A 24641-nucleotide genomic window follows, 5' to 3' on the forward strand; every position below is an offset into this window, starting at 1 on the left:
GGGAAACGGTTGCCTAGCAGTCGAATATGGTGGCCGCTTCTGAGTAGAGCATCCTGAGCTCTGCTTTCTTCTGAGAACTTTTGCCAGAGGTGGGGCCCGACTTGTTGCCCCTGGGAGGAAGAATACAAGGAGGACATTGAGATGACACACCGAGCACCAGGTTCTTTAGGGCACAAGTTATAGTTATATATATTATGGTGAATTTCTAGTTAAAATAAATAAATAAAGTAAGCTATTACAGTTTCTAACTTTTTTTTCAGGGAATTTCTATGTTTTTTTAAAACTAAAGTAAGATGTCTGTCACTCTGTGCACCGTGGGGCTGGGCACAGGGCCTGGCCTGCGCCTAACCTCTATCCCCATGCACAGCTGACTCTCCATGTATTAATGTAAAGGGTATCTTTTTAAGTAAGGCACACCTACATCCTTTGTTAAAGGTAGGGGTAGGAAATAAATTCCACTCTGCCGGCGGAGTTCGCAGAGGTTTGCCCACTCAGTGTTACGCTTATAACATGGAGTTTATTCTCGCGCACAGCTCACCAATGGTAAGTTGCCGAGCGCGAGCGAGAATTGGCGTCCTCTTGCGAGATTTTCTCAACAAGGGCCTTTGCAAACGCTCATGGTGAGAAAGCTGCTGCTTGAGTAGAAAATCTACTCGAGCGGCAGCAAAGAAGCAGCACCCTCTGGCAAGCTGTGTGGTGCAGTTCACACAGATTTTGCAGCGCACAACCCCCCGGTGCTAAAAATCAGCGCGAACAGCACATTGTGCCGATTCCGCCCGCTTGCTGAACTCCGCGGAATCTCCACGAGTTACACCCACCCCTAGTCACAGGATCAAACTACCAAAATATAAAAAGTGGCAGGTCTATAGGCTTTTTCAAGGGGTCAACACATCAACAGGTATAAAGCAGACCTACTGGCTTTGTCAAATAGTCATCAATAACCATGACAAAGTGTATATTTTATAAATTCACACATTCAATGTTTAATAATAGCAATTGTCACAATTTCTTTCAATAGAACATTACTTAAAAAAATACATTAAAGATGCCTTCGAGTCTTTTTCAGGCACAAAATGCTGCCATAGAACCATCCACAAGTGGTCCCCTACACTCCAGCTGAAGTGCATATAGCTTTAAAAAAAAACATGGTACGCTCTCCTGGGGTCATATGACCTAGGAGAATTACAGTATTTTTTTTATCTGCTGCAGGGGGGCTGCTGCGCTCCCTGGAGCCAACAACATTAAAAAAGGTTGGTGGTACCCATGCCCCACCAAGGGGCAATAACAGGAAGAAAAATATACAATTATCATTTCAAAAAGCCCAGTATGGGGCACTCCTTGCACAGATCAGAGAATAATAAAGGAGTGGCGTCAGCAACACATTTGTTTTTCCTTTAATAATTTTAATTTTTTCCATTTTTTGGATGTCCTGGTCCCACCTGGGACACCAAAAGTTTATATTAAGTTTAGGGCGGCAGGAGTAGCCCCAAGGCCCCCACGGCCCTTGCCTGCTCTCCAGCCAGCACCCATAGTGGGTGCCATTAGGAGAGGGGCACCCACAACTGTCCAACTCGTTGTGTGCTACGGCGGGAGCCTAAAGAGCCTTGCCGGTTCCCCAGCCAGCACACTTTGTGGGTGCTCGCAGGAGTCTGCTGCATTCCAATGTTCCCGCCCTGTCAGGACCAGCTTTTTTTCTCTGCTCCTGCTCAGGCGGGAACAACGATGTGTTCCCGGCCCGGGAGAGTGCATGCAGGGAACAAAGCGGTGTCCCAGAGAATAAGCCCCCTGGAGCCAATATACGGCTTTGGAAGGGGAGCTGGACACCATCCTCAAAAAAATCGGGGTCTCTCTATGACTTGACAGAGGGGGATAATCGCACCCTCCTACTTACATGAACATATCGGCCCCAGGGATAGGATCCACAGGGCCTCCATTAAGCTTGAGAAGGGGGGGTCACACACTCACCCTTCATAATAAAAAGTACCGACAACCCTTGGGCCCTGTCCTGGCCCAGCCCAGTGGGGCTTATATTTGAAAAAGGTAAGAGTCCATGATTTTTCTTTTTTAACAGGACCGCGGATCAGCTATTGCCTCTGGAACTTCTCTCCTTTCACCCCAGCAGGCTTAGGGGTTTTTTCTTACCTTTTGCTAGGACAGGGGACTGGCTCCCCGATTTAAAAAATGGGAGCCACCACATCTTTGTTGAAGTGGTGGCAGCCAATCAAATCTTCCATTTAGATCTTTCAACTCCCCGGATCCTCTGCAGTGTAAAATATGCAAACATTTGTACTTTCATTTCTCAAAAAATACTGAACGGATTTACACCAAATTAAAAAAAATGATGCTTTCTGGACCCAGATTTTGCTTTCTGCTAAATTTGGTGTAATTTCGTTCAACTGTTTTGGCTGTAGCTGTGTCTAATTTTCCAATGAATTCCATTCAACATATGTGCACAAGACTTCCCCGAAAAAAAAACTTCATCCACTTTTGGTTTGGCAGAGGAAGTTTCTTGCAGATCCATAAAGTAGTTGCCATTAAAAATGTAAGGGGTCAAAGAAGTTACATTTCTCATTTTATTCCCTGTGGGAATCTTTGTTCTATGATACAAAGGAAACAACTGAATAGATTGAATATGCATGAAGGTAGAACTTTACTCAACGAAGTGCCTTTGATTGGGTTGGTGTAAATCTGGTCAGCAGTTTTAAAAATATAAGGTTGTTAAAAAAATGTGGGTTAAATTATACAGATATATGGACTAGTAATTCACAGAAGGTTCAATAATCCATAATTCTAACAATACTCAAATCTGATTGAATGAGGGAACCTTTTCTCCCGTCATCCCTTTTGGGTCTAGGAGTCAAAGTTCTCTGATCGGCTGGCTCTGCGGCAATTATTATAAGATGCAAGGGAATCAGAGCCCATGCCCTGGATCAAAAAATGAAAGAGCAGATGGAGAGGGGTCTGGGTATAACCTCATCCTCAGGCTCATGTTTGGGGGGGAGGGGGACGCATAAAGGAATTGACTACTTGTGGTATGGCCTGGCCAGAAGCCAGGCCTTGCGGGCAACCTCTACTATGCAAGGTGGAAGACCGAGTGCAGGGGGAATTGGCTGCCTGCTTATGGGTTGGGGGCAGTGTCTAGCTGAATGCCAGGCCAAGCAGCCAACTCTTGCTGCACATTGCCTTTGGCTGTGTGTAGCCGAGGTTGCCCTACTTCAGCAGACTGGGCGCAGGGCTAAACTGAAGGTCAAGTCCTGCAGCCAACCCCTGCTGCGCATAACCAAAGGCACACTTGCACAAGAGCCATGCAACCTTAACTTGCACAACAAATGTAATGCTTAAGACCTCACAATATTTATACCATTAAAGAACACCTAAAAGCACAATCTAATACAATAAAAACACATACGGAAACCATTATATAATCGTACATTCATAGTTATCTCTTTTATAGTGTTTATGGTAATGTTATGGTAATGTGGTATGCAATCTCATCTCTAAGATTATTTACAACATTTGTAATTGCATCTGTTACTTCAAGGGTGAGGTAATGAGCATTGCTTTTTATATGTTTGTTATGGTTTTCATGGCTATTGTATGAGTTATGATTTGCGTTCCTAACCATAAATTGCAAATCTCAGTGGTTTTCGGTTTTAATTCATAACTATAAATGTAATTTAACTAATATTGTTTCAGTGAATTTCTGAGGTTTATTAAAATATACACTTAAGTGTTACAAACAAAGCTAATCATAACTTCAATTTAACCGTTGTTTTTTTAGTGAATATATATATGTTACATATACACACACTTTTTCAGATATAAATACCATTGTTATAAAGATTCACAGTTTAAGTTTATTTTGAATTGTCAAGGTGAATTTGTAATTGGGGTTCGAGTAAACCAAAGAGAACATAACTTTTCATTTGAATATTTAATATATTGTCCAAAATGTGTACACATTTCTATATATGAAATGTTCATACTTTCCTGTGCTTATAATGTAATAAAAACAAAATGCTTCAAAATAATGGAATAATGTAAAAATATGTCAGTAAAAATTGTGGCGAGTCATCATTTTTTTTTAATCTTCAGTTCAATTTTCATATAATCAAAACACGGGACTAACCTTGCGGGAGTTGCATAACTCCAGTACTGAGGCCAGAAACAATGTCCCCCAAAATATACTCCTTCACAGGATACCGTGGAAGCCATTTTAAAATTGGTAAAAAACTGTAGAGATGAGACTTGGCTTTTTTGGAAGAACAACTGGAAACACATAAAGACATGATAATAAGTTACAAATTGAAGGAAAAACACCCTTTGCGTTAATTTGCAAGGTTCCTGTAAATCCTCGGAATGTAACTACCAAATGTTTACATCTATTTAGAATTTGAGAAACTATGACGCAGATGAAGCTACAAACATTGTGCATATTTAATGACATCTTTCTGTCTCGATTAAAAAAACAAAAAACAGAAAAGGTTTTTGATGTAGTGCTCCATACGAAAGCATCTTTTAGTTTCAGAAAACGCCTGGGAACAAAGCCGCAAGATTACCCTGTAAGGTAGCTCATAGGTTTGGAGTAAATATTGGATTTTTGGTATGTTGTTTGGCGCAACCTCTAGATATCCACGGAGTAGTGAAACTGATAATTATTTGTGCAGAGTCAAATGATACAGGCATACATTTCTGCCAAGAGAAAATGTGATACTAAAGTGTAGTTGTGTTTAACTCTTCTTTCATTTATATTTCCCATGGAATGCCCTTGCAGCTACATTTTCTAGCAAAGAAATTTAGATATTTTGGAGGACGCACCAAATCATTGAATACAACCTGATAGATTAAATATGAACACAACTTACATTTTATTGGTGTGTTATAATATGAAAAATGGATATCAGCATTTCAGCATCGGGCTATAGTAACTAGAAACTGATTCCTTCTGTCTTCTTTATACGCTACAGTACCAGTGAAAATTTGAACCAATGTGTAACCATATAAGGGGTGTCCAATGTTTTCAGGATAACTAGTGATCACATAAATGATTCAGCCTCCTGAGTCACCCTACAAGGCTCTTCACAACTCCGGGCCCACCTACATTAACGTTGGAACCCGGCAAGACATGGCATATCAAACAACATACAAACAGCAACACTGCACATGCCAACTACCGCACAGTCTGCCCCTGTAACCTTACATACATCGGCATGACCAGTCGCAAAATAAAAACCCGCATCTGTGAGCTTCACAGTACCATCAGATGTAAGAAGAACACCACACGGATGACCAACCATTTCCTAGAGGCAAATCACACCACTAACAACATGCAATGGGTTGTGATAGAAACATTAGAACCAAAAATTGCCAATATACAGAGCCGCCTCTTGGAGAAATAGCAAAGATGGATTTACCGCCTGTCCAGCCATCTGACTGGCTTCAATGACAATATTCTGCGGAATTGTCCCCGCAAACAATCATGAGACATTTTGCTACGCACATGCGGTCATATCCTTACACTCCAATCTGTATAACTGTCACTGACTACCAACATGAGGCCACCTGCAGCACAACTGCTGCCATATCCTTATACATTAACCAGCACTGTGGTTACTCATTACCATCTTAAGCCTCACTACGGGCATACCACTTGCCATTATGCTGAGACCATTCGTTCTTTTCCTTTACTTTCCTGGTCATATTTGAAGTATATTATGACCCACGCTTTTTCGGTAGCTCCTCTCCTCTGTTCTATTAGCCTACAAGAGCTCACTCATTTATGACCAGCAATTCCGTTTTTTTCAACACAGCGTTATCCCCTTTGCTACTCTGCCATAGCCCCGATATTTTAACAACCAAGCACTCTCCTGTTGCTCTACTGTGTTGCACTGACTTCACATACAGCCAACATAGTCTTGCCAAAAGCTGCTGTCCTTTCCAATATGACACCCATGTTGTTGTAACGTTATCCTGATACTCGGAGATCCAAGACTCCCCTAACCCAAGATGGCACCCACGCATGCGCAATCAGCAAACACAGGTGTCTAGTCTTCTTTGATCAAACGCATTCTGATGCGCACGCCTGCTCGTGACTTCCTGATTTAAACCGCCTACACGCAGGGCAAAAGCAGCAGCAAGGACCACGGGAGACCGCAATAGTCAAGTCAAGTCAAAGTTTTATTTGCATAATTAGTTAAAATTGTTACAAAATTCGCATAATAAAATAACGATACAAAGTTTATTAAAATTTGGTAAAATTATTGTCTCTCAGCTTTTATTTTGTTTTGGGACGGGTCCTGTGTGGTCCTGGGGTTAGGCTGGCCCTGTTTGCCCACCAACTGGATGGTCCTCCTGTTCTATTGATTCTAAAAGTTTTCTTGCTACTGCCAAGAATTTGACTCCACGGCATTCTAAAGTTATATTGGAGCCACCGAGCCAGCTTGTGACTGCGTGTCTACAGGATCGAATATTTAGAGCATTGAAGATGGGTTTCAATAAGAGTCGTCTCTGACTTATCAGGGCCGGACATAGGCAGAAGAGGTGAACAAGTGTTTCGGTTTTGTATCCGCAAAGGCGACATTGATTCGTCTGGTGTGATGATTTCCAGGACGGTAGTAAATCCTTTGTGACATGCATCCCCATCCGATAGGCTGTAAAAGACTTTTTTAGATGTCCACTAAAGTGGGATGTTAAATATGCGTGAATTTTTGGAGTTGTGAAGCAGTTCAGGATGGTCCAGGCATGCCGCCGTTTTGCCAGTAACTCTTTGTCCTCAAAAAAGGATTTCCATTTTGCTGCCACGTTTGCTGATTTTTTTAAACTTACTTTATCTGTCCCTGATTTCCAAACGACTTCTAGCTCTAACTTTTCCACGCAGAATGTCAGATACTTTCCCCAATTGTTCATGGTTTCAGTTTCCCCCCGTTTTTTAATTTCCTCCCAGCTTGGCCAGTCCAGGGAGTCCGGATCTGCAGATCTAAGTTTGTGGCAGAAGTTCACGAAGCCGCTCATGCTCCGGAATTTCTGATTTTGCAGTCCAAATTCAAGCCTGACTTGTGCGGCTGAAGCAGATTTAGGAAGATTGAAGACCGCTTTATAAATTTTAATTTGTAATTCATTTAAAAGATCCACCTCCTTGCCACACCACGTGACTAAACCATAGGATAGGGTGGGCATAATCTGTGCTGCCATTGTTTTTAATAAGTGATTGTAGTTGGGGCAATCCATTTTTTCTTTTAGAGAGCGATACGCGAAGATTAAGGATTGGACTTTCGCTTTGAGTGCTATTTTGTGGTCCTTATAGTTTGCTCCTTTTGTTATTGTAATTCCCAAGTACTTATAATGCTCTTGTTCTTTCACTTGTGCCCCTTGGGCCATCCATTTGTACTTTAGGTTTTGCCGGTCAACTAGGCGGACCACTTTGGTTTTCTCTTTGTTAAGTGCTAGGCCTTCCCGTTGTAGGTACAGAGTTAATTTATTAATAGCTCTTTGTAAGCCAATTGGTGTCTTGCTCAATAGTACAATATCGTCAGCATATTGTAAGTAATGTATTGAGTTGTACATAAACTTATACTCCTAGGAGATTTTAATCTCTGGCCAAACGGCAGCCTAGACACAGGCCTAGACAACCTTCTGCGGTCCTGTGATAGTGTGGGGCTTCACCAACTGATAAAGGATCCCACTCACTCTGCAGGCAACCGACTCGATCTTATCTTCTCGAGCCCGGGTCTAACTCAAGTAGGTGACATTCTACCTATGAGCTGGACAGACCACTCGCTCATCAAACTTTATATCAATAATGTCACAATAAGTAAGCCTAAAAATCACTCGCCACCACAATTCTCTTATCGGAACTGGAAAGCTTTAGAAAAACTCAGCATTTCCACCAAAGTCTTCAAGGTGGAGGACAGTTTTTCCCCCACCAGCTCGGTGGAGGACAATTATAGATCCCTTAGCCTGAGAATTACCTCCATCGCGGACTCTGTTGCCCCTCTTAAACTCTGTAAACCAAAAGGTAGAGCACCTGCCCCCTGGTACAATGACTCTCTGAAAACCCTCAAATCAGCCTGCAAACAGGCTGAGAGAAAGTGGAGACATGGATATTGCAACAACAATAAAATCCTCTGGAAAAAGTCACTCTGTGACTACAAATCCGCCATCGCAGAGAGTAAAGCGAATTACTACTGCGCCACTATAGCCAATGCGGCCAACAGTCCAAAAAGTATATTCCAGATCCTGGACAGTATCTTACATCCTGACTGCGTCAAAAACCCCATTCCCCCATCTCAGTCACTTTGTGATAGCCTTGCTCAGTTTTTTACCGACAAAATTGAGACTATCATCAACAATCTGGCAGTGCCCTCGTTACACACTCATCTCTCCCTTCCCGAAGTTACCCCCACCAATCCTGACTCTCTGAGGTCAGCCTGCCCTCCTGCGAATAGGCTACTGGTTTTCCCTCTCATTTCTCAAACAGAGTTTGAAAGTGTTGCACAGGGCATCACCTCGGGATCCCCCCTTGATCCTCTACCGCCGAAAATCTGGAAAGCATGTGGGCACGAACTATTTCACACTCTCCGGATGATCTGTAATCAATCCCTTAGCTGCGGCATCGTCCCTCGCCCTTGGAAGCAAGCGCTTATCACCCCGCTACTAAAGAAACCCACGCTAAACCCAGAATGTTTGTCCAATTTCCGCCCCATATCACTCCTGCCTTTCCCGGTGAAGGTGCTTGAACGTTGGGTTAGTAAATGCCTCTCAACCCACCTCGAGCAGCACCACATTCTGGACGAATTCCAATTTGGTTTTCGCCCAGCCCACGGCACTGAAACTGCTGTGCTCACTGCTATGGAGGAGCTTCGAATGCGCGCAGACAGGGGCCAAGCTGTGGCCCTGATTTTATTAGACCTGTCTGCCGCATTCGATACTGTTAACCATGGGATTCTGCTCCAGCGGTTGAGAGAGGCAGGGATCGATGGCTCAGCCCTGATCTGGTTTCACTCCTACCTCAGCGAAAGAAAACAGGCCGTATCCCTTCCCCCTTTCCAATCGGTCTTTTCCCCTGTCCCGCACGGTGTTCCCCAGGGTTCCTCTATCAGCCCGATTCTTTTTAATGTCTACTTGAAACCACTGGTTATGTTAATTAAATCACATAACATGACCACAGTAAACTATGCGGACGATACCCAGCTCCTCTTCTCTTGGGAAGGCGAAGATTCCATCCCCTTGCAAGCCTTCCATGATTGTCTAAGAGACACTGCGAGCTGGTTGCACCAGAACTCTCTCCAGTTCAATGCCTCGAAAACCGAGGTATTGTTCTGTCCTGCGAGTCGTATACCCCGCCCTTTGCCCGCTGAGTTCTGGCCCCCGGAAAACTCTAACAACCCGCCACCTGTCACCAGTGTTCGCAACCTGGGCGTCATGCTAAATCACCAACTGAGCATGGAAACGCAGGTCTCAAGAACAGTCGCTACCTGCTCTGGCCTTATGCGCTCACTGCGCAAGGTCTTGCCTTTGCTACCTTCTTCCGCCAGAGCATTAGTAGTCAGGTGTACTATCCTTAGTCGCCTCGACTACTGTAATGGCCTGCTGCTTGAATCTCCTGCGACTCTACTGGACAGACTCCAACGAGTTCAGTCAGCAGCAGCCAAACTGGCTCTCGGCTGGACCAGGAGATCCTCGGCCACTGCTGCACTGGCCGAGCTGCACTGGTTGCCCTTGAAGCAACGCATTGCCTTCAAGGCCCTCTGCCTGGTCTTTAAGGCACTATATGGTGCAGGACCCAGACCTCTTCAACGTCTGTTCTCTTGGTATACCCCCACCAGAACACTCAGGTCCACAACTGCCTGCCTGGCGAGAGTGCCCAGATGTAAGAAGGCCAGGATGGGGGGAAGATCTTTCAGAGTAGCTGCAGCTAAGCTGTGGAATAGTCTGCCTGTCGACATTCGTCAAATCCCTCATCTCCTCCCCTTCAGGAAACGAATCAAAACATGGCTCTTTCCTCCACCCCTCTAAACAGGTCAGCCATAATCCATCCCCCCCCCCCCGTCAATAAACCCCAGGAGTAGCTACCAGCGCCAGGATACCTGCCAGGTGACAGCCGCGCTCTATAAATATTTTAAATAATAAATAATAATAACTTGTTTGCCAAGAATGGAGGATGGTTATCTGCTGATTCGATCGCACTTGCGAGGTCAGAGAGAAAAAGGTTAAAAAGGGTAGGGGCTAATACACAGCCTTGCTTTAAGCCTTGGGGCGTTTGGATGCTGCTGGTGGTACTGCTTCCGTTTCCCAACTTCACTCTTACCCAGGTACGGTGATATTGGGCTTTGATGGCTCTTAGGAGTTGGTAAGGCATCCCCCAACTCTCTAATTTGCTCCACAAGTGCTCTCTGTTTACCCGGTCGAAGGCTGACTTGATGTCTATGAAACAGGCGTACAACCGTGTGCCATTTGTCATCGCTTGGTCCGTTAGGATAGATAGGCAGGTTAGGTTGGTTGTTGTTCCCATTCCTTGCCTGAAACCTGTTTGATATTTTGGCATAATCTTTGTGTCTGATATCCAGGCTTGTAATTCACGTAGGATGCAAGAGGCGTAGAGTTTAGCCTCTACGTCTAGTAAGGATATCAGTCTAAAATTTGCGGGATTGCGATGATCGCCATGCTTAAAAATTGGATGGATAATACTTCCTTCCCAAGAGGCGGGTATCTCAGCGAGATTGTATATTCGATTGAACAGTGGCATCAGAATTTCTGCCCACAGATCCGGGTCATGCTTGAATATCGCGTTCGGTAGCCCGTTTGGGCCTGCTGCACCCTCTGACTTTAGTCTTGAAATTATAGACCTTAGTTCAGTTTTAGTAATTAAGTCAACTGGGTCTGTTGACCCCTTCGGGAGTTTTTCCTGGTTGGGTTTCCAATGGTCCTTCTTCGTCGCTCCTTTTGGTTGGCTTTAACTGCCCCTGAATCGTTAATGCAGCCTGAATCAGTATTGCTGTATAGGATTTGCACATGGCTGATCCAAGTTTCTGCTCCAACCCCGGCTTCTTGTTGGATTTTTGCCCCTTGGTTAAGCTCGTTTATGATGCCCCAGAAGACCCTGCTATTAGGTTGTTTTCACGCAATTAGCAGTTTGTTCCAAATAGATTCTTTGTATGAATACTTTGCGGCCCTCAAAGCCTTCCTGTAGATGTTCCTAGCTCCCCTCAGATTAGATTTGTTTACCACTAGCCCCAAAGTTTTTTGCCTTGCGACGGCTCGGACCTCCTTAGCAACCTTTCTTTTTTTGGCTCTTAAGTCCATATTGAACCAGGGCTCCTTCTTGATGTTGAGGTTACTGTGCTTCCCTTCCCTCGCAGGGAACTTTTGCTGCAGAACTCGAATCATTTGCTCCCAGCTTATTACGAGGTCCTCTTCCTGATGAGTTCCAAGATTGGCTATATGTGCTTTTACTGAGTCCGTAATTTTGCCCAACCCCTCTCCGTGCCATTTTAATTTTTTCAGGTTGAACTTTAATGCGTTATGCAGAAGTGAGGTCGTTGTTGGCGCCGCAATAGGTTACTGTGGGTTTTCACTTTGACAAAGTAAGGTTTAGACGCAGGGACCCTCTCTACCCCTCATTCCCCGGAGTTACAGCTAAACACCATGCATTGTTTATTGCTCACGATGTCTCTTGCTCTTTCTCCAACTTATCAGAGTGTGACTACAGATGAGACCCTTCCCGGGCCCAGAATTTTTGCCTAACACGATAGTCTAGTGTAATTATGTGCATTTTATCCTTTTACAGTTTACTTGCACGCAATCTATTGTCTATTTTTATTTCACTCATAGTGGCTGCACTAACTTTTACCATGAGTGGCCACACTTTGGTCGATCATATGGGACATCCTGTTCCTTGTGACGCAGTGCACCAAGGGTACACACAGGGTCATACGCAATCCCTGTTCTATCATAGATCTCGTTAGCAAGCCACACGTCCTACCATAACTATATGGTGCCATTGACACACTCGTTAGGATTTGCCGCATGCCACATTGCAGTCACAGCCATACACCCACCATGAGAGATACGTGCACCATCTGTAGAAACAGCATGCATTCTCACCCGGCTATGACTATGTATTACCTCACTGTTGTGCCCACTTACCTGAGACTTGATTAGTAGCACTAATGAACTACGTGAAAGATTGCATTTTATGTTGCATTTTTCCTTTATGTGTCTTGTCTTTCCTTACAGGTTTTTTATAATTGTGTGTCCGTAAGTATACCAACACCACCTCGCACTACCACACACCTTAGCGCGTATGCTGGACACTCACATTCACATGGCGTGATTTTTGCCACTCACACACTATTCACCCGGTCCTGACGAAAGCCAACCCATACGTTTTTTCTGGGCTGAAACATGTAGACCAGTATACGACAACTAGGAGGAAATCCCTCCATCAGTTGCGCCATTTGTTTTTAACCGTATCCTGGGCCACCACTAATAAATATATCAGGCAAGGATTCCCAGAGATATTTTTAATTTACACTACTTCACACAAATACAGCACAACCGGGTATCTGGTTGGGACCCCAATGATGAAGCATGACACCAACTAGGTTGGGGTGAGGGGTCTTTTAAGAAAACCTAATGGTCCCCTAACATTGCTCATCACAACAGTGTGATTTGTTGGTTTTTTAGGTCTCGCAGAGAGACCTATTGGGGTGAAACCAGAAAGTTAAACCAGGCGGATTGCGAGTGCGGATTTCCAACAGTTCACGTGAAATCACGTGACCACAAGCACGCGCATTTCCCCACATCAAAGCCTCAGCCTCCCTCCCACAGGCTTCCCCAGCGCGCTTGCCATAATTGCATCAGACCCGACCTTACCATTTGCTCCTGTGCTTCCCCGCCCACTGCTTCACACTTGCCTTGAAGGCAATCTGCTTCTCCGCTCTTCAAAGGCTCTGCTCCCCACCCTCTTCCCGCTCTGCTCCCTCTAACGTGACTCGCATTTCTCCTCCCCCGCATTTCTCCTCCCCCTCCCCACAGCGATTCACTTGAGATGTGTACTCTCACGAAAACTACAAACTGTAAATATATGACCATGTTCGTTCAAACTTGTGTTATGCTATGTCCGCCATTCGCTTTAAACATGTTCTTTTTCTGCAAATAACTTTATTTCTTGTCATCACACATTTGTATAGATTCATTGTACACCGTCTCTTTGAATGTAATTACTGCTGCATATTGCCTTCTTTTTCCCCATGCTCGGGCCTGAATATTTTTACTGCGTCTCACTGTTGTTTGTGATTTTTGCTGCACATTACTTTCCCCGCTGTTGAATATGATTACTGCCGCATTTTGCCTCCCTCCTTGCGCACGGATTCTTCATTGCGCCCCTTCCACCCCATGAACTTGTTCTTTCTGTAACGTCCTGGCTCTGTTTTTTCTCGCTCATCATCCTCCCCTCCCTCTCCAGCATGCCTACACTCAGACGTGCACGCTGCCCAGTCATCACATCTCCTGCCTGTATCTTTTTCCCTCTGTTCGGTCTGTTCTTTGCCTGTTCGCGCTCTGCCGGTCTGTAAACCCCTCACCGTCCGCATGTGTGTGTGCCTCTCTTTAACTTTAAGCCTGTCTCTTTTTGCTCTTGTATGACTACATGCCTCGCTCCAAACCCTTCCTCCCTCCCTCACGCTCTCTCTCACTCTTTATGCGTACTTCTCTCCATACCTGTCTATCGTATCTATGCCTGTCAGTGTTCACCCTCCCACAAGCATGCCCTTCCCATTCTTCTCTTCCCTGCTGGCTCAATCTCTCACCCTATCTGACCCCCACACCCGCTTCTGGGCATCCCTCGTGCCTCTCCTCCAGTCTGTCCCTGCCCTTTCTGTGACTGTCGTGGCTCACCTTCCCGTCTGTCCCTCCCACCCCTGCTTGCCAGGTTTTCTTTCACTCTAGGTTTGCATGCGCCATTCCTGTCTGTGGCCATTCCTTCATGCATTCCGTTTATGTATATTTAGTTAGCCCCCCCACCACCGCAAGCCTGTCACCTTTGCTGTCCGTTTTTCTTTTCTGACTGGCTTTATCTCAACGGTTTCTCTTCTTATTTGCCTTTGTCCCTTGGGAACTGCCGATATCGGCCCTCACTGTCTCTCCCTCACTGTGCCTGTCTACTACCTTATACCTTCCTCTACATGCCCCCTACCTCCCACGTTCCTCCATTTTCTGCTGGCCTCTTCTCCTCTCCTTGCTCTACCTGCAAAAACTCGTTGTAGGCAAACCCAGGGTATCTTTCACTTTGTTCCTGTCTCTCTACACTCTGCCTATTTCTTTCTCCATCCCAAGCAGGTTTCCTCTCCCTTTTATTCCTCTCTCACTTCTCTCACACTCTTACTTTTTGCTCTACTTTTTCTTCCTGCTTATCTCGTGTCACTCATCTGTGCTTGTTTCTCTTCTCTTCTCTCCCTGCCTGTTTCTGTCTCCCCTTGTCTCCTTGTTATGTTTTATGTTCCATTCCACGCTTAGTAAATACAAGTGGAGACAGTGGAAGCGCCCCTCTGGGTACCCCAGCATTACTCAGCGCCACTCCAGCATCACTCAGCGCTACCCCAGCATCCCTCAGCACCACCACAGCATCACTCAGCACCACCCCAGCATCACTCAGCACCACCACAGCATCACTCAGCACCACCACATTACCACTCGGCACCACCACAGCACCACTCGGCACCACCACAGCACCACTCAGCACCACCACATTATCACTCAGCACCACCACAGCATAACTCAGCACCACTCAGCACCACCACAGCACCACTCAGCACCACCCCAGCATCACTCAGCGCCACCACAGCATCACTCAGCACCACCACAGCACCACTCAGCACTACCACAGCACCACTCAGCCCCACCACAGCACCACTCAGCCCCACCACAGCACCACTCAGCCCCACCACAGCACCACTCAGCACCACCACAGCACCACTCAGCACCACCACAGCACCACTCAGTGTCACCACAGCACCACCAGAGCATCACTCAGCGCCACCCCAGCATCACTCAGCACCACCACAGCACCACTCAGCACCACCACAGCACCACTTAGCACCACCACAGCACCACTCAGCACCACCACATTATCACTCAGCACCACCACAGCATAACTCAGCACCACTCAGCACCACCACAGCACCACTCAGCACCACCCCAGCATCACTCAGCACCACCACAGCACCACTCAGCATCACCACAGCATCACTCAGCACCACCACAGCATCACTCAGCACCACCTCAGCGCCACCCCAGCATCACTCAGCGCCACCCCAGCATCACTCAGCGCCACCCCAGCATCACTCAGCACGACCACAGCACCACTCGGCACCACCACAGCATCACTCGGCACCATCACAGCACCACTCAGCGCCACCACAGCACCACTCGGCACCACCACAGCACCACTCAGCGCCACCACAGCACCACTCTGCACCACCACAGCACCACTCAGCGCCACCTCAGCACCACTCAGCTCCACCCCAGCATCACTCAGCGCCACCCCAGCATCACTCAGCGCCACCACAGCACCACTCAGCGCCACCACAGCACCACTCAGCGCCACTACAGCACCATTCAGCGCCACCACAGCACCACTCAGCGCCACCCCAGCATCACTCAGCATCACCACAGCATCACTCAGCACCACCACAGCATCACTCAGCACCACCACAGCATCACTCAGCACCACCACAGCACCACCACAGCATCACTCAGCACCACCACAGCATCACTCAGCACCACCACAGCATCACTCAGCGCCACCACAGAATCACTCAGTGCCACCCCAGCACCACTCAGCACCACCACAGCACCACTTAGAGCCACCCCAGCATCACTCTGCACCACCCCAGCATCACTCAGCACCACCACATTATCACTCAGCACCACCACATTATCACTCAGCACCACCACAGCACCAACACAGCACCACTCAGCACCACCACATTATCACTCAGCACCACCACATTATCACTCAGCACCACCACATTATCACTCAGCACCACCACATTATCACTCAGCACCACTCAGCACCACCACAGCACCAACACAGCACCACTCAGCACCACCACATTATCACTCAGCACCACCACATTATCACTCAGCCCCACCACATTATCACTCTGTACCACCACAGCACCACTCAGCAGCACCACTCAGCAGCACCACTCAGCACCACCACAGCACCACTCAGCACCACCACAGCACCACTCAGCACCACCACAGCACCACTCCAGCATCACTCAGCACCACCACAGCATCACTCAGCACCACCACAGCATCACTCAGCACCACCACAACATCACTCAGCACCACCACAGCACCACTCAGCACCACCACAGCATCACTCAGCGCAACCCCAGGTTATAGGTGTCACATTTGCGAAAGTTATAACTAAAAATGGCAAAGCTATTAATTTAGCTATTTTCAAAACCAACACATAAATAAAAAAATTGTCATTTACAAGACCAATAGCTCAAACTTTCCTAATGCGAGACCTATTGCATTGCAAATGCTTGTTTCCAGTGGGTTCGTCCAAATAAAATATTCTCATTAAATTCAACGAAAAAAACCCACAAAATTAGCTGTAGTTCAGCAAACACAAACACTGAAATTAAGAAGCTAAGGTGTGCAACACACAAGTCGTATCATACGTTACACCCCCGTTATGCTCAGCACAACCTTTAGCCATAGGAATTGTATTTTATTTATTTATTTTTAGAGTTTTCTATAGCGCGAACAAGACCCAGAGTAGAGTATCAGAGCACTTTACAAAACAGAGCGGATTAAGTATAAAACATTTTGCAAGAACAGAGCAGAGAAAGTATCAGAATATTGTTAACAAGGTTTGGCAGGTAGCAGAAGCGATAAAACTGGATGATTTGTTCTGAGTAGTAGGAACAAGTTCGGGTACAAGTAAGTCATAGAGGCGAGGGAGTCATTTGGGGGTGTAGAACAGTCTGAAGTAGTGGACTGGATCAGTGGCTTGCAGGTCAGTGAAATAGACGGTGTGATACTAGTGCCCCATACAGAGAGGCATATGCGTAATTAAGGAAGGAATTTGCTCATCAGGAATGATTTTCCTTCACTTTTAAATAGTGGTATAGAAGAGATTTTTCTAATGCTAGGAGGTAGGGCGTTCCAAATTATTGGTGCCGCTCCAGAGAATGCTCTGTCTGAAGTTTTATTCTTGCTGAAGCAAGGGGGTTTCAGGAGTAGGTTGTCGGATCTCCTAGAGTGTCTGTTTCCTCCAGATAAAGTAAGTTTCTGGGAAAGATACTGGGGGTATTGTGGTGTAGAGCTTTATGAGTGATGCAGGCCATCGTTAGGTGGATTCAAGCTTCGTAGGGTACAATACAATACAATTTGTAGAGCGCATTACATACCCGCAAGGGTTCCAGGACGCTGAGGGGGGTGCCGTTGCTACTGGTCGAACAGCCAGGTCTTGAGTTGTCTCCGGAAGATTAGAAGGTCTTCAGTTTGTCGTAGGAGGGGGAGGGTGTTCCAGGTTGTGGCGGCGCGGTGGGAGAAGGATCTGCCTCCGGCTGTGGCTCTAGGGATGCGTGGGACGGTGGCCAGGGAGAGGTCTGCGGAGTGGAGTTTCCTGTTGGGTGCGTAGAAGGAGAAGGAGAATCGACTGTTGAGGTAGGCTGGGCCGGTCTTGTCGAGTGCCCTGTGCGTGGATCAGGAGCATGAAGGAGATTCTTTTGTCGACAGGGAGCTAGTTCAAGTTCCAGAGGTGGGTGGTGATGTGGTCGCGGCGCGGGGCGTCGAGGATCAGATGTGCAGAGGCATTCTGGATTCTTTCCAGTCTGTTGAGGAGCTTGGTCGGGGCACCGGCGTAGAGGGCGTTTCCGTAGTCGAGTCTGATGCTGACTAGGGCCTGGGTGACTGCTTTCCTTGTGTCTGTCGGGATCCATCTGTAGATCTTGCGGAGCATACAGAGGGTGTTGAAGCAGATGGAGGAGACAGCGTTGACTTGTTTGGTCATGGTGAGTTTTGAGTCGAGGATAGGAGATTATGTTGCGGTCGTGATGTCGAGCGATGCGTGCGAGGGGCACCATGTAGACGTTGAACAGCGTTGGGCTGAGGGAGGAGCCCTGCGTGACGCCGCAGATGATCTCGGAGGCTTCGGCTCGGAACGGGGGAGGCGGACTCTCTGGGTCTGCCGGAGAGGAAGGAGGAGGTCCAGTCCAGGGCCTTGTCTCGGATCCCTGCGTCGTGGAGTCGAGTGAGTAGTGTGCGGTGGCAGACGGTGTCGAAGGGGGCGCAGAGGTCCAGAAGGATGAGGGCCGCCGTCTCGCCGTTGTCCAGTAGGATCCTGATGTCGTCTGTGGCAGCGATGAGGGCGGTCTCGGTGCTGTGGTTGCTGCGGAATCCTGACTGGGAGGGGTCTAGGATGCTGTTGTCTTCGAGGTAGCGGGTGAGCTGGATGTTGACTATCTTCTCGATGACCTTAGCTGGGAACAGAAGCAGAGAGATGGGCCGGATGTTTTTGAGTTCGCTCGGGTCCGCCTTGGGTTTCTTCAGTAGGGCGTTGATCTCGGTATGCTTCCAGCTCTCAGGGAAGGTCGCGGTCTCGAAGGAGAGGTTGAATATGTTGCGTAGGTGGGGAGCGATGGAGCTGCCAGCTTTGTTGAAGCTGTGGTGTGGAAAAGGGTCAGACGGCGAGCCGGAGTGGATTGTGCCCATAGTCTTGATTGTGTCTTCGATGCTCACGTTGGCCCAGGTTGTCAGGGGGTCGTGGTCGGTGGGGTGAGGTGGGTCCAGCGTGTTGGGGCCTGTTGGGGACGTCCAGGGGTTGAAGCTGTCGTGGATGTCGGCGATCTTGCGGTGGAAGAAGGTGGTAAGTGAGTCGCACAGGACTTGCGACGGCAAGATGTCGTTGGCGTTGGGGCTGGGGTTGGAGAGTTCTTCAACGAAGTTGAAGAGCTCCTTGCTGTTGTGTGCGTTGTTGTTGAGGTGGTTTTTGTAGGAGGTTCTCGAGGTGGTTGCGGGTGGTGGCTTTGTGGGCAGTGCGGCTGCCTGGTGACTTCTCGCTGTGCCATATGTTCTCCATCTTCCGACAGGTGCGCTTAGACGCTAGGAGTTCCGAGGTGAACCAGTTGGCTCACTTGCTGGTGTCTTTGAGGGTTTGTTTTTTCAACGGGGCTAGGGTGTTGAGGCAGTCATCCATCCATCGTCTGAGGGTGCGCGATCCGTCGTCGGGGTTGGCGGGGTTGGTTGGAGGATTGAGTGCGAGGTTTGTCAGTAGTTGTGCTTCGGTGATTTTGGTAGCCAGTTGAGCACCTTCAGGTGTGGCGCTATGTGGTCAAATTGCCTAGATCCTGTTAGGAGTCTTGCTGCTGTGTTGAGACAGGCTTTTAAAGGGCCTGTTGAGATTTTAGGAAGCCCCGAGCGGGTAATGCATCTGTACTCCAACCTTGAGATGACTAAAGCCTGAACTGCAGTTTTGAGGTCACAGTTCTTGATGAATGGTTTCATTTTTATGAGATAGCGGGCATTTTTAGCCAACAAGTTGATGTGTGTTTGCATGTTAAGATTCTTGTCCAGTGTAACTCCAAGCGATTTGGTGGAGTCTACCAAAATCGACGTGCAATTTAGAGCAGTGATCATCTTGGTACATTCCTTTATTTCTAGAGAGTTTTTAAGGGGGGAGATTAGGAGAAATTCTATTTTTTGGAGGAAGTTGGTCGTTAGCCAGTGGACGGTCTTTTTGAGACCTGGATTCATCATCTTTATCTCTTCGGTGGAGGTGATCTTGATGTAAAGTTGAGTGTCGTCCACGTACATGTGGAAGGAGATATTCGCCTGTTGTAGTAGTTCGGTTAGTGGTTCGACATAAAAGTTGAATAGACCGAGGATAGGGTTGAGCCTTGTGGTACTCCTAGGTTGGGTGAAGAGGGAGAAAGATTTTTATTCACCATGAACGATTGCGTTCTGGTTTCCAGAAAGGATCTGAACCACTGAAGGACTGTGCCAGATAAACCCAACCTGTTTTCCAGTCTTCTTAGAATTTTGTCGTGATTGACCGTGTCAAAGGCTGAAGAGAGGTCGAGCAGGACTAGTAGGCAGGTTTCATTATGGTCAAGGGCGAGGAGGGCAGCGTCTACTATGTGCAGAATCACTGTTTCTGTGCTGTGCCCGGGTCTATAACCCGAGTTCAGTAGTATGAAATCTGTGATGTGTTGGTTCATTTGGTACTGAACACATTTTTCCAGGACCTTGGCTAGCATGGGAATGTTGGTTATAGGTCAGAAGTGATTAGGGTCACAGGTGGTTGCCGTTGTTTTTTTTAGGACAGGGGTGACCTTGCGCCACCGAGGCATTTGTGATTTTGGTCCAGAGAGGGGAGATGATATGAAGTGGTTATTGGATTTGATAGTTGCTAAGATTTTGGTGATGTCACTGAGATCGTAAGGTTTGAATGTCGACCAATGAGAGTTATTTTTAGCCAAGGTAGATCAGGTTGTTTAGGATTTTCAGCTTGTGTGCTTTTTGGGGTGGCTGAATTAATTGCTGCCGTCTGTAGCTCAAGTTGGAAGGAGTTGTTTTTTGCTGTGAAGAATGAAGAAAATTCTTCACTACTAAGCTGTGATTTTCTGGGTCAAGAGTGCGGTTTTGGCCAATTTGTTAGATTGTTGTTTTTAAAGAATTTCAAAAAGTTTCTTCAGTGTATTTTTGGCATTGTCTAGTTCTGAGATGAATAAGTCTTTTTTTGATTGGGGAATACTTTTGTTATAGGAGTTTCTATATTTCCTGAGTAGTTTGAGTTGGAGGAGGGATGGATGTTGTCTCCATATCTGTTCAGTTAATCTTAGTTTACATATCTCTTTATTCAGGGCTCTGGTGAACCATAGGTTTTTGTCTTTGTCCGGAATTCTTTTGAGTTTTGGAGGGGCTACTTGGTCAAAGACTTTGGTCATCATCGAGTTGTAGTAAGAGGTGAGGTCATTGACGCCTGACATGTTATTGGGAGGAGTGAGAACTTTTTCACAGTGGGAAGCTATGTTGTTCCAGTTGAGGTTTTTCATGTCTCTTATCCAGTGTTTAGTCTTGAGTTGCTGTGAGTAAGTTTTCTTTCTAGTGGAGGGAATTTGGAAGGTAATAATGGGCTGGTCTGACCAATCACAAGGGGTGATCGAGATAGATTCAATAATTTTTTTGGGAGATGATCCAGTCAAGTGTAGCACCTTTGGAGTGGGTGGGCTTTCAGATGGCTTGGATCAGTGAATGATCTACTAGGAAGATCCTGATAGCGTTGACCTGCTTGTCAAGGGGGTCTTCCCAATGGAGATTGAAGTTGCCAAGGAATATGTCATTGGAACGATGGGTCGAGTTAGTTGTAAAAATTTCCATAAGTTGGTTTGTGAATACCGAGTTCTTACCTGGGGGATGGTAGAGTATATGTAGTTTGTGGAAGTGGTTATCTGAGGATTTTAGGGAAATCCCTAGGTATTCACAGGAATCCAGGAGTTCGGAGTGAAACTTCGAGATAGTCATGTCAGATAGGTATATGCAGGCGATGCCTCCCCCCTTTTTGTTAGGTCCGTCTAGTCTTATGATGTCGTATAATGGGGGACTAGAAGGTCTAGACATGGCGAGGATGATTCTGTGAGCCAGGTTTCAGTGAGGATGGTTATGTCCATATTGAGGTTTAGAATGAGGTTGTCGATATCAGAGGCGTGTTTTTGGGCTGAGCTGCAGTTTAGTAGGAGGCAAGAGTTCTGGTTTGAGGCATTCTTTGAAGAAGGATCGAGATTTTTGGAGGTTGGGGTTATTGTTTGAAAGTTATTCAGGTTTATCGTTCTGTACTTCGGTTGGGATGTTCTGTTTGGGTTTATGAGGACTGTGATAATAGAGAGTTCTTCTTTATTTGTGATGGAGCAAGTAGGAGTTTTATAGAGAAGTAGTAGAGTTTGGATTGCCAAGTCTGTTAAGTAGTTGGGGTGTTTGCGTGTGCTTAGAATTTGATTAGCCAGAGACAGTGGAATAGTGTCTATCACGTTGTTGGCTGCAGCTAGAAAGTTTTGAAGATGATTGAGTTTAGAGAGAGAGTTTTCTGCATGTTGTAATATGTTTCTGATTTCTAGGATTTTGTTTTGGAGGTTCCGGGAAGTGAGATTAGTATGGGTTTGGAGTGAGTGTAGGTTCAGATTGGTAAGAGAGGGGAAGCAGGACCAGAGTGAAGAGAAGGTTTGGGGTAGTATTGCTGGGGGGTTCGGTGACTGTGATGGTAGTGTGGTAGGTTTGAGTGGCTGGGAGAGAGGTAGTCGAAAATGAGTGGGGTATGCACGGCTTTTTTTTTTTTGTGATTCCCTAGAGTAGCCTTGTCGTGGTGAATTTCTCCGGCGGTTGGGAAAAGGTTGAGGAGGGGGGAGAGGGGTATGAGGATAGGGGTGGTGGCATAAAGTGGAGGTGTAGAGGGTCGGAGATTAGGTATTAAGGGAGGTGAGTTGTTAATGCTGCTTTTGAAGGCTCTAGGAGAGGGTGAAGGTCGCTGAGATTCAGGAGAGATAGGGGTAGAGGGGGTGGTTAGGTCCTGGAGGGCACAGGGTGGAGTGTTGGTGTGGGTTTTCAGTGTGGGAAAGTATTTGTTGAATAGTTATATGTCCTTATTGGCTGCTTGAATAAGAACAGTGCCATTTTTGTAGGAAGTTATGTTCAGGGTGGCTCTAAGTCTTTGTGCGGGTGTCGTCGTAATCCTGGTTCTGAAGGGAATATTTTTCTTGTCGTGGACGGTTAGTAGCATGGAAAAGGCAGTTCGCCATTTGGCCATTTTTCTTGTGAAAAATATGAGGTCATTGATTATTACACCTTTCTTAGCGTTGAAGGAAGGGTCAAGGAATAGTGTTTCGTGGTTTTATCTGAGAAGGCTGGCTATGTTTGAAAGTTTTAGAGGCAGTTTTAAATGGATGGGGGTATTGAACAGAATATGCGTTGTTTCCTGCCGGTTTTAAATGTGGCCCAGACATTATGTGAAATTCCTTGTTCTAGGAGGGGCGCAACAGTTTAACAGTAGGTTGGGAACCGTTAAAAGATGGCTGCACCTTTGTAGGTGTCTTCACTAGACTTTTCATTTGCTTGGTAGTCCTCTTTTACTTTTAGTTGTTTTTATTTTTTATTTTTTTATTTTGAGAGGTTCAGCCATTTTGAGTGCAGGAAAGTTGGATGAGGAATGGCCTGTAATCAAATGGTGCCTTCACTAGACTTTTCATTTGCTTGGTAGTCCTCTTTTACTTTTTGTTGTTTTTATTTTTAGAGGTTCAGCCATTTTGAGTGCAGGAAAGTTGGATGAGGAATGGCCTGTAACAAAATGGCCACAGGGATCTCCCTTTTCTGATGCCAGGCGTGAACGCACCGATGTTCCAGCACTGAGGGAGGGGGTGGTGGTGAAGCGCCCAAGGCAGAGAGCCTTTGTGAAAGGCTGTGTGGTTCCTGCAATTCGGTAGGAGGACGGGCTGCCAGGATGAAGGAGCCTTCACTTAGGGCTCAAGGAGCTACTGTGTGGTGTGCGGCCGCCAGGCTGCATGTCCACATAGAGATGAGTAGGTGGGGTCCTCTCTGGGTATGCGGGCTCACTGTAGGAGTTCTGTGGTTGTGTGGGGCAGGCAGAGCGAACGATTTAAACAATGAGCCTTTAAACGAGGCAGGCGGGCAGAGCGAGCAAATTAAACAATGAGCTTTTAAACGAGGCCAGCGGCTCCCAGCGTGGAAGAGAGCATATGAGGGGTTCAGCGCGGCATTGCAATAGGAGTTCTCCTCAACTCCGCATGTTCAGAGCCATGGAGAGATGCGCAGGTGGACCCGGTGCAGTGCAGCAGACGTGCTCATTCCGGTTCAGCTGGCACTTCACGGCAAATGGGAGCTCTCTTAAAGGCCTCAACAAGCAGATCCCCAAGAGCCCAGACACTCAGCTCACTGAGTGCGGAGGCAAGAAGTCATGCCACAGAGCGTATCAGACCCTCAGACTCCATGAACAGGGCGACGCTCAAGAATCCTAGCAGTGGGCTCTTCTGAGGCAGGGGCATTTGCTCCCCAGTGCAGAGGCCGGCAGTCACTCCGCAAAGGTGGTTCGGTCTCCTCTAACCAGCCCCACTGGCCTGGGCAACATTCGGAATCTCCGTTGGCAGCAGGGCCCACAAACCAGTACCCCAGGGGCCCGGGCACTCTGCACCAGCAGTGCGGAGGCTAGAAGCAGTGCCCCAGGGCGGATCAGATCCTCGCGCCAGCAGCACCCCAAGGATCTCAGTCGCGGCGTGGGGGAGGTAGGGCGATCCCCCTATCCCGCCCAGAGATCACCGCTGCAAAAAAGGGAGCTCAGTTTGGTGCACGGCCAGAAAGAGACTCACCCAGCGGCTGTTGCGGCGGAACACGTTGTCAGCTCTATCCCAGACTCGGGAGGCTCCGCTCCGCTCTCGAGTCTGATGCAGTCCCCAGGGTAGGTTTGTTGCCGAAGTCTCTTCTTTGCATGGGTGTGAAACGGATCATAGCGTAGCAGACTAATTGCTTAATGCGGTTATGTTGAGTAGAGGGGTGGATGGGGGCGTAAACAGGGAGATTTACAAAGGAGTGATCCCAAGCCCGGAGCTTCTTTGGCG

At 47.1% G+C, this 24641-nt stretch overlaps 1 protein-coding gene across 1 annotated transcript in view; it reads right to left on the reverse strand.

The window, feature by feature from the left end:
- Positions 1–24641, reverse strand: part of SLC26A5 (solute carrier family 26 member 5) — a 395647-nt gene that overhangs the window by 240442 nt on the left and 130564 nt on the right. Inside the window, exon 3 of the mRNA XM_078679017.1 lies at positions 4130–4269. Coding sequence (XP_078535143.1) covers positions 4130–4269 — 140 coding nt within the window. The remainder of the gene's footprint in view (positions 1–4129; positions 4270–24641) is intronic.

This window comes from Lissotriton helveticus, chromosome 1_1 (genome assembly GCF_964261635.1).
Source record: "Lissotriton helveticus chromosome 1_1, aLisHel1.1, whole genome shotgun sequence".
Taxonomy (NCBI): Eukaryota; Metazoa; Chordata; class Amphibia; order Caudata; family Salamandridae; genus Lissotriton; species Lissotriton helveticus.